Below are 11,203 nucleotides of genomic sequence, written 5' to 3'. Positions count from 1 at the left end.
GGGGCGCGCCCAACGGCCTCGACACCCCTATGCGCTTTCGCGCCTCCCGGAGCGCGACCCAAAGGCCCCGGCACTCCAAACGCGCCTACGCACGTCCTCCCCGCGCCGCGTCGCAGCGCCAAACCCTCACCGACGGCAACCTACGTGCCATTCCGCACCGCGCACGACCTCTGAACCGAAAGACGGGCTTACTGAGCCCCATTCTCGGAGCGAGGAACGAGTCGGCAAGACCGTCAGTCCGCAAGACCCGCCCCCGGTGATCCGAGTCCGAGACCCGTCCCGTCCCGGGCCGAAAGACGAGTCGCAGACCCCCATAAGTCCGCAAACACCGCCCCCGGTGATCCGGAACCGAGACCCGACCCCGGCCCCGGAGTTAATCCAGGACCGAGACCCGCCCCTGGAGCGAAAGACAACGCTTCCGGTGATCCAGGACCAGCCCAGAGGACCTTCCCTTCCCTAGGAGCGCGCCACACGGCCTCGACACCCCTATGCGCTTTCGCGCCTCCCGAAGCGCGACCCAAAGGCCCCGGCACTTCAATGCGCTTTCGCGCCCTCCCCCCTGGTTTTGGTCCGCGGGGGTCCGAGGACCCCTACCGCCCGCGTCTCGCTGTAACGCAGGCGGCACTCCCCTATCCGCCACCCGGGGGACGCGCCCAGGTAGAAGACCAGGAACTCCTCCCAGACCTAGGTCTGGAGCCTGGGCCCCCGGTGATAACCTTTTTTTTTTTTTTTTTTTTTAACGTGGGGAAAATCCGTCATGGACACCCTCCGGTAGGGGGGGCTCGGAGGGGATTCAGACTCTTACTGAATAAAAACCGCCACGTGTGTTCTGCCGTGCGCCTATGTGGCGGGATCACAAGGACGCTTGTCAGCTCATTCGCAACCCCGCCGGCGCTTGCCCTTTCGGGCCCACCGCGGTGCAAAGCACCTCGGAGGACGCACTCGAACACGAAGCGCGCCCTCCCCTCCTTGGGGGGACCGTGCAAGTCGGACGACGAATCCCCCGACCCATCCAGCTCCAGCCGACAAGGAGTCTGCCGGCCTGTGCCAGAGCCTTCGCGGCAGGGATCGGACACCTTAATATTGAGGCGCCCATCCCTCCTGGTCCAGTCGATACTTCGCCGGTTTTAAGGACGCTGACGTCGCATTTGGTGGCCTTGGCTGCCGCCTCTGCCACCATTTGTTTAGTGACGGAGTCATCCAGTCCAGAAACTCGAAGACTCGCGAGCTTCATGGGCTGGACGACTCTCGCCGTGCCTTCGAGGACGCGGTCAAGCTCCTGCGCCAGACGCTGTGCCGCTTCCGAAGTCTGGCCTTTCGCCAGCTCCAACAGCCTGCCTCCGGTTGCGGCAGTGCGCACGTTCAACCCTTCACTTATTCCCAGGTCAGCCAAATTTAGCGTTTCAGCAGCCCGCTTGAGTAAGTGGCTGTAGGTGACCCCCTGTTCCTCTGCTTCTGGCTCCAGTGTAATAATCACTGCGGGCCTACGGGGGGCCACCAACCTGGGACGACGGGATTTCGCCTTCTTCTTTGTCTTCTTTCGCTGCTGCGGTGACTTCGCAGCAGCGACATCCGACGCAGGAGATTTGTCCTTCTTTTTGTTTTTGCCCTTCTTTTTTGCGACGGTGACCCATTCGGCGTCACCTGGTAGGGTAGCCGTCGCCCTGTCAGCAGCTGTCGCAGGCTCCGCAGAATATGTCACGGCTTTCGCCTTTCGCGCCGCCTTTTTCTTTTTTGCTGGGGGCGGCGCCTGCAACGTAACCCCTGTAGCATCTGCTGCTAGCGGCGGACGGACTGTCTTCACCGGCGGCAGCCTCTCCTCGATGTCTGCGAGGCGGGTGTCGAGCATCTCCTTGATCGAAGAGAGCAAGGACGCTCGCATCCGATCCTCTCTGTCCATCTCACTCTGTGCGTCCTATGCTAGACCAGAGACAGGTTGTAAGGGCCGATTTTTGGCCAGTTCCGCCATCTGCAACTTCAACTCTTCAACGTCCCTCCTCAGCCGAGTGTTCTCCGCTTGGAGTTTGCGGACCTCGTCTGAGGAAGTGCGCTGCTTTAATGCCTCCATCGCAATGTTTATGGACGATGCCGCATTTTTTAGCGCCTTGACGAACGTCCCCTTAAGGTTCGTCGATCTCGTCGCCACTTTTAAAATTATGTCGACATCCTTCGCAACTTGCACGCCCAAGGCTTCAACAGTGCGAACGTTGCCTACATCGACACCCATTGCCCGGCGTCCTTCCTCCACCTCCAGAACCTCTGCCTCAAGCGCTTTCTCGCGCGAGGCCACTTCCTTTTGGCTGCTGCGCTTGCGTGCTAGCGCAGTCAGCGGCAGATGACTCTCGTCGTCAGATGTTGGCGACAACGAGGCCAAGTGCAGTCGGGGCCGTTTCCCGACAGATCGGGCCCTCCTACTAATCGGCAGACTGTCATCAGAGTCGAGAGCAGTCTGCCCCTCCGACGCGTTCTCCACACCATCACTATCAGTAAAGTTTTCATTGATATCCATTTTGTTCCCACGAGTATGGGGGAAAGGGTGGTCAGCCCGAGGTAACACCCCCTGTACCTGGGCAAGCCTCGCGTAACCCCACTCTGGCCTCGGCGGGGCTGCAGAGCAGGGGATCGCAGTAGAGACTGAACTTCCCATCAGCCATGCATCCCCTCGCGCTGCGTCGCCGCTTGGGATTCGGGGTAATTTTTTATAGAGGTTTTCTTCCTCGCGGTCCGGCCGGTTAAGGCAAGACCCTCGGTCCCGTACGTGGCCGCGAGACATGACCACGACACCACGAAACGGGATTACGATAATAGGACGGTGAGCGAGCAGGACTCCTGCCCACTCTGTCCGACGGCGGGGTAAGCGCACGCCGAACCCATCCACCCCCCGTGGTGACACAGTGCGCGAGCGCTGTGCCACCTGATGCACTCACGGGACAACTCTAATGTAGAGCGCCGGAATGCATCCCCACGCGTCGGTCGTCAGCCGCGACGGGCAGCAGTGCCGCGATTGTGATACTGCTGCCCGCCACGTTGCCCAGGGTACACCACGAGGAGGTCACCGACAAGCACCCCAACCTAACCTAACCTAACCTAACCTAACCTAACCTAACCTACCACACGTGTGTTCCGCCTATGCGCTTGTGGCGAGATCGCGAGGACACAAAGCTCTTTCGCGATCCCGCCGGCGCCTGCCCAGACTAGGGCCCGTCGTCGTCGCCGCAAAAGCGGCAGCGACCCGAGAGAGGATCCCTTGAACACATAAGATCGCCTCTCTCCGTCCTCCTCGGGATCGTGCGATGCGGTCGATAGATCCCCCGACCTATCACCCGCTGATCCAAACTACGGGGGCGGCGGCTGCAGGTTGGCCAGGTAGGCCCTGCGCCGCCGACCGCGTCTACCGCGACGAGACGGAAGCGAGTTTGGATCCCGTTCCCGCTCCCGCTCCGCCGCCTCCTTCCGCAGCATCACGGCGCTGCAGAAGGAGGAGACGGCGCTCCAGTTCTCCTCGCTGCCGACCATGGCTGAGACCACGGCCGGCAGCGAGAGATCCGCTCCGATGGCCGCCGACAGGGCGGCGCGCTCCTCGCACCACGCCGGGCAGACCGCGCGCGTGTGCTCCGCCGTGTCCTCGGCGCCGGCGTCGCAATGGTGACATTCCGACGTCGGCTCCCGCCCCAGCGCTCGGCACAGATAGCGACCGAAGCAGCCGTGCCCGGTCAGCATCTGCGCCAAGTGGAACGACATCGCACCGTGTCGCCTATCGACCCAGCCGCGCAGAACGGGCCGAATCGCCGCCACCAGCCCCCGACTCGTAATTACGTTCGGGTCCTCGAGATTCTCCGACCACTTCCGGAAGAGGCCGTCGCGAGCTTCTCTCCTCCATCGCACGACCTCTTGCGGACGAGGCGGTTCCTCCCTCAGGCGCGCCTCCGTCACGCGCCAGAAGACCGATGCGAGAGGTTCGGCCTCCAGTTCCCACGGGGGGCTGCCGGCGAGCAGACACGACGCGGTGTAGGACACCGTGCGGTACGCCCTCGCAGACCGCAACGCGATAGCGCGGTGCGGCCTGCGAATCAGCGACACGTTCCGCGCGCAGAGAGCGCCCGCCCAAATCGGAGCGCCATACAACGCCATCGAACGCACGACGCCCACGAAGAGGCGTCTGCATTTGTCGGCGGGCCCTTCTAGGTTGGGCAGTAGACTCCCGAGCGCTCCGGCGGCGGCAAGAAGCTTCGGGGTCAGCCGCCGGAAGTGTTCGTCGAACTTCCAGCGACCGTCGAGAACGATGCCCAGGTACTTCATCGTCGACCCGACGGCGATCGAAGTACCCCCGACGACTATCGACGTCCCGGGCGGAGGAGCGGCCCTCGGCCCGTGAAAGGCCAGGACCTCCGTCTTCTGCAAGGCGACCTCCAGCCCGAGAGCCCGAATTCTGGCCACCACCTGCGCGACGCCGGCCGTGGCGAGGAGGCCCGCCTCGCGGTGCCCGCCGGCGCGAACGGTGACGAGAGTGTCGTCTGCGTAGCAGATGACCGACACTCCCGGCAACGTGGCACCGCGGAGCACCCAGTCGTAGCCGATGTTCCACAGGAGCGGTCCGAGGACCGAACCCTGCGGAACGCCGCACGACATGGACCGCCTCGACAGACCGCCGCCGCCTATCGGGAACTCTACCGCCCTTCCCGCAAAGTAAGCTCCGATGAGCCTACGCAAGTAGCGCGGGATACCGTGGTATCCCATCGCCACCCTCACCGTCTCCCAGGGCAGAGAGTTGAACGCGTTGGTCACGTCCAGCGAGACCGCCCACAACACTCCACCCCGGGAGACCGCCGACTCGGCGAGGTCCCTGAGGTGGGCGATGGCCGCGACGGTCGACCGCCCCCGACGAAATCCATACTGCGCCTCGTGCAATCCCGGGTTCATCATGGGGAAACCGGCCCTGCTCCAGGCACCTGTCGAACAGGGCCCGAATTCTGCCACCCATGCTACCCGTCGCGAGGCTCAGCACCTTTCCCGGAACGCCGTCCGGGCCCGGGGCGGTGCGCAGCCCCCGACTCGTAATTACGTTCGGGTACTCGAGATTCTCCGACCACTTCCGGAAGAGGCCGTCGCGAGCTTCTCTCCTCCATCGCACGACCTCTTGCGGACGAGGCGGTTCCTCCCTCAGGCGCGCTTCCGTCACGCGCCAGAAGACCGACGCGAGAGCTTCGGCCTCCAGTTCCCACGGGGGGCTGCCGGCGAACCTTTTTTTTTTTTTTTTTATACGCTGGAAAATGCATTTACGCACCCCCGTCGCCCGAAGGCGACGGAAGTCTGAGACTCCCGGCGGGGAGTGCAATGCCGGACTACTCAGTAAAAACCAGCGGTGCCCTCGTCGTCCTGGTGGGGCGCCACGGGACCACTTAAAGTATTCGCCATGACGCCCCGGACGGTGGGCCTGCCTGCGGGTGCAGGGCAGGCCGCCTCCGATTGTAGAGCGCTCCCGGGCACCGAGAGCGCTCCCACATCGCCGCAGGGGGAAGAGGGGCACGCGGAGCGCCCCCGCGCCGAGCCCGATGCAGAGGACGGAGGATCGCGCCGCCACGCCTCCCCCCCTCCCCGCACCACACCCGCCGCGAAAGCACCCCGCGCGCCCCCCTCCCACCCGCGACTTGCGGGAAGGAGAGGGGCGCGCGGAGCGCCCCCACGCCAAGCACGATGCGGAGGGAGGGGGAGCGACCCAGCGACGCCTCCCCCCCCACACCGCGCCCGCCACGAGGGCGCCCCACGCGCCCCCCTCCCCCCCGCGACTTGCGAGGAGGAGAGGGGCGCCGGCTGCGCCCCCGCGTCAAGCACGATGCGGAGGGTGGAGGAGCGCGTAGCGACGCCTCCTCCGTCCCGCCGGTCGCCTCCTTCGTAGCGCGTCGGCGTGAGCGTCGGCTTCGCGCTCACGCTCCGCAGCCTCCTTCAGCGAAATAACTTCTTCGCAGAAGGAGGCCACGGCCGACCAGGACCTCGCGCTGCCGAGCATGGAGCGGACCACGCTCGACAGCGCGAGGTCCCCGCCGATGACCGCCACGAGGGCCCTCCGCTGAGGGTCCCAGGCGGCGCACTCTTCTAGCGTGTGGCGCGCCGTGTCAATCGGAGCACCACACTCGTGACAGGCAGGGGTGGCTTCCCTCCTCGCGATCTGGTGCAGGTACTTACCAAAGCAACCATGCCCGGTAAGCACCTGCGTCAGGCGGAAGGTCAGCACCCCGTGCCGCCTTTGGACCCAGCGACTTAAATGTGGACGTATCGCGTCCACCGTCACCGTGATCGCCGCCGGAGACCCCAGGCTCTCCTCCCACTTGATCATCAGGGCCCTCTGAGCTTGAGCCCTGATGTCCATCGCTCGGTCCGTACTATGGACCTGCCCTTCTCCAGCTCTGAGGCTCGACTTTGCCGCGTACACTCTCGCGAGCATCTCCGCCTGGAGTTCCCAGGGCGGATCGCCCGCGAGAAGCGTGGCCGCCGTCCACGACACCGTACGGTATCCCCGTATCGCTCTCACCGCTATGGCCCTCTGGGGTCTCCGCAGGGAGGGCCTTGTTGTCGCGAGACGCGAGAGCGTCGGCGAACACGGGGGCACCGTACAGTGCCATGCTGCGAACTATGCCGACGTAGAGACGTCGGCATGGCGAGTCCGGACCCCCTACGTTGGGCAGAAGTCTGCCCAGCGCGGCGAGCTGCCGGCGAACCTAACCTAACCTAACCTAACCTAACCGAAACCTAACCGAAACCTAACCGAAACCTAACCGAAACCTAACCGAAACCTAACCGAAACCTAACCGAAACCTAACCGAAACCTAACCGAAACCTAACCGAAACCTAACCGAAACCTAACCGAAACCTAACCGAAACCTAACCGAAACCTAACCGAAACCTAACCGAAACCTAACCGAAACCTAACCGAAACCTAACCGAAACCTAACCGAAACCTAACCGAAACCTAACCGAAACCTAACCGAAACCTAACCGAAACCTAACCGAAACCTAACCGAAACCTAACCGAAACCTAACCGAAACCTAACCGAAACCTAACCGAAACCTAACCGAAACCTAACCGAAACCTAACCGAAACCTAACCGAAACCTAACCGAAACCTAACCGAAACCTAACCGAAACCTAACCGAAACCTAACCGAAACCTAACCGAAACCTAACCGAAACCTAACCGAAACCTAACCGAAACCTAACCGAAACCTAACCGAAACCTAACCGAAACCTAACCGAAACCTAACCGAAACCTAACCGAAACCTAACCGAAACCTAACCGAAACCTAACCGAAACCTAACCGAAACCTAACCGAAACCTAACCGAAACCTAACCGAAACCTAACCGAAACCTAACCGAAACCTAACCGAAACCTAACCGAAACCTAACCGAAACCTAACCGAAACCTAACCGAAACCTAACCGAAACCTAACCGAAACCTAACCGAAACCTAACCGAAACCTAACCGAAACCTAACCGAAACCACCAAACCACCAAACCACCAAACCACCAAACCACCAAACCACCAAACCACCAAACCACCAAACCACCAAACCACCAAACCACCAAACCACCAAACCACCAAACCACCAAACCACCAAACCACCAAACCACCAAACCACCAAACCACCAAACCACCAGAAAACCGAACCATCGCTTATCATATGTTTTAAGATTATCAGAACGTTAGCGTGATTGTAAATACAACCACTGCCATCTAGTGTGAAGACGACAAATCGTTTTTGTGTTTTATTTATTTCTTTAAATTTCGATCACAACACAAATTAGTGTATACATTTTGCTGGTGCTATTGTTATTATTTATTTATTTATTTTTTATAGAACACCCACAAATTACATACCATATTTCAAGTAAATATATAAAAAAAAAAAAAAAATCTATGTCAAGATGTGTTTAAATAATGCAGTGGGATCTCATCATCATCCTGTTTAGATGTACAATAAAATAGCATTAGTTTATTTATACGTAGACATTTACATACATATTATATATATAATGTTTTACACGACATGCACCATGAGGATTTACCGTTATATCAATTATTATTGTTTTTAATTTTGTTAGACTATTATTTAGTCCAAGTATAGCACATTGAGCATGTTTAACTATATTCAAAGGTTGCCAATTAAAAAAAAAAAAAAAAACATACAATGGTAATTACCATACATATTTAAAAAAAATTTTTTCTGCTTTTAATTTTTTCTTAATTATTTAAACTAAACTATAAAATATTCATACTTAAGCATGTAATTTTATTTCATTTTTTTTTCCGTATTAATTACTTTGAATAATAGCTAAATAAAAGAATATTTATTTTAAATGTTGGGAGTATGAAGGTTCATAACCACCTTGGACAGGAAGTAGAACGTAGAGAGAGAACGACAACGGCAAAACAGAATTTTTCTAGCAACTTTTTAGTTATTAACTAGCAACCCGCTCGGGCTTCGCACGGGCAATGCTAATACTAAATATACTACAGAATGTCTTTATATACAACGTTCACAGCTTTTTGTTGTTATTAGACAATACAAACATGTTTTTTTAAAAAGTTAAACGTCCATACCACGCGGCGGCGCGGTCAGTAATTGGATGGGTGACCGCCTGGGAACACCGCGTGACGAAGCTTTTTTTTTTCAATTTGTTTTTTTTCAATTAGTTTTTGTAATTTAGCTCAACATAAAAAAAAAAAAAAAAATTAAGATTCCATTATGAAACTAATTTTTTATTAGAATATCTATTCTTCTTCGAAGTTCGAGATACGAAACGTAAACAGTCTAAAATTTAACAAAATACATATATCATTTTCTTGCGGATAATTTATTCTTTAATGGCATACACAAGAATGAAACATTAATTAAAGGACTTTTTTCACAACTTACAGAAAACGTCGTGAAAAATTATATTTATAAAATATATATATACTAGCTGTGCCCGCGGCTTCGCCCGCGTTGAAATCAGTGTGACACAAAGTTTTTCAGGCAAACTTCCAGTGAAACTCTCATCATAGTCGGCTTAGCCGTTCCATAAGCCTTCCTCTTGAAGCCCTCTCTCCATTGATGAAACCGCATGAAAATCCGTTCCGTCGATTTTGAGGGAATCGATCACATACACTTTTGGGGACTTTGTTTTATAATACACTAACTGTTGCCCGCGACTACGTGTGCGTGAAGCGCGCGTCGCGTTTAACAAAATGGTTCGTTGAATTCGTCAGAATTTTGGTATAAAATAATGTATTAATAATATAGTATTGTAGTGTAAATATGTTTAAATATACTGCATGCAATTTAGTTTTTAATATGGTTCTACATAACTATATGTCACAAAATAGCGTAACGCACGCTCCTCCGTGACTCCGTGAAGACAGGGGTAAATAAAAAGTATTCTAGTAACGTAAAGGTTAGATATTGTAAAAAAATATTTTTTTGTACTACTTATAAGTGATCAATATAAATTTTTCTTGAACACATAGGGTTACAACGCGGTTATTTTGCTTTAAACCTACCCTGATGTATAAGTTTCATACAAACTATCAACCCCAATTAAACCCCCTTAGCGGCGGAATATCGCAAAATCCGTTCTTAGCGGACGTCTATTAATTATAATCTACCTCCCTGCCAAATCTCATCTTTGTCCATCCTGGATGAATGGACCATCCAGCAGTTTTTGAGTTCTCGTGATGAGTGAGTTAGTGACCTTTCCCTTTTATATTTCTAGATTACGATGCATTATTTGGACACGTCCTCACCATCTATAGATTGTACATTTTAAATTTCAAGTCTCTTACTTCAAAAACATAGGACTTTTATATAAACTTCCAAGCCCTGTTTTACCCTTTTAAGGGTCGAGTTTCGTAAAATTAGTTCTTAGCAGATGTCTACGCCTTATAAGAAACCTGACAAATTTCAAGTTTATTGATTTCTAAAGATACATTATTTGGATACCTTTTTACTATCTATACATACATTTTAAATTTCAAATCTCTTACTTCAAAAACATAGGACTTTCATACAAAGTTCCAACCCCCGTTTTACCCCTTTAAGGGTCGAGTTACGTTAAATCAGTTTTTAGCATATGACTACGCTTTATATGGAACCTACCTGCCAAATGTCAAATTTGTAGCTGTTCTAGTTTCGGAGATTTCGTGATGAGTGGGTCAACGTAACATCCCCCGTTTTAACCCTAAAAGGGAGTTGATTTCTAAGAAACATTATTTGGACACCTTGTTACCATCTATAGAGCATACATTTTAAATTTCAAGTCTCTTACTTCAAAAACATTGGACTTTCGTACAAACTTGCAACCCCCGTTTTACCCCCTTAGGGGTCGAGTTTCGTCAAATACATTCTTAGCAATAGTTTTGGCCATATAAGGAGCCTACCTGCTAAATTTCAAGTTTGTAAGTGTTATAGTTTCGGAGATTTCGTGATTAGTGAGTCAACGTAACATCCCCCGTTTTAACCCCAAAAGGGAGTTGATTTCTAAAGATACATTATTTGAACACCTTGTTACCATCTATAGAGCATACATTTTAAATTTCAAGTCTCTTACGTCAAAAACATGGGATTCTCATACAAACTTCCAACCCCCATTTTACCCCCTTAGAGGTTGAGTTTAGTAAAATCCGTTCTTAGCGGATGTCTACGTCCTATAAAGAGCCTACTTGCCAAATTTCAAGTTTGTAGGTGTTATAGTTTTGGAGATTTAGTGATGAATGACCTTTCGCGTTTATACAGGTTGGGGATGACAATACGACAATAACTTTGACATCGTATATGTAATGATATTCCAAGCCCACATACAAAAAATCAATAAAATACATCCAGCAGTTTAGTCAAAAAATATGATTTGTCATTTTTTAAAATTACTACGTGTTGTATAACATTAATAAACGGTCACCCGCAGGACCCTTTGAGCGCGATCGGTACAAACATAATATTACGCGTACGCGTAAATTAAAAACGTGTAAATTTAAAAAATTGTTATCTATTTTGGTAGGTCAGTGTTGTGTTAAGACATATTAAAAACATTTGTTAAATAGTTTTAATATTCAGTATGATTTTAATAATTTTCTTTTTATAATTAATTGTTTGTTTTTTAAAAATTTATTGTTTCTTTTAATGCTTAAATTTTAAATTCTGAAAATCTAAATTCTGAATCTAACATAGTTTTT

General features: G+C 52.8%; 1 protein-coding gene across 1 annotated transcript; it reads right to left on the bottom strand.

Moving 5' to 3' along the window:
- Positions 1-2,540: 2,540 nt before the first annotated feature.
- Positions 2,541-6,367, bottom strand: LOC123665545. The gene is made up of 2 exons (XM_045599837.1): positions 5,957-6,367; positions 2,541-2,678 (listed from the first exon to the last, which is right to left on the bottom strand). Exons 1-2 carry the CDS (start codon positions 6,365-6,367, stop codon positions 2,541-2,543), a joined length of 549 nt encoding a protein of 182 aa, XP_045455793.1.
- Between the last annotated feature and the right edge of the window lie 4,836 nt (positions 6,368-11,203).

The sequence above is a fragment of the Melitaea cinxia genome, chromosome 24 (assembly GCF_905220565.1).
Source record: "Melitaea cinxia chromosome 24, ilMelCinx1.1, whole genome shotgun sequence".
Classification (NCBI taxonomy): Eukaryota; Metazoa; Arthropoda; class Insecta; order Lepidoptera; family Nymphalidae; genus Melitaea; species Melitaea cinxia.
This window is presented reverse-complemented; position numbering and strand designations above follow the sequence as displayed.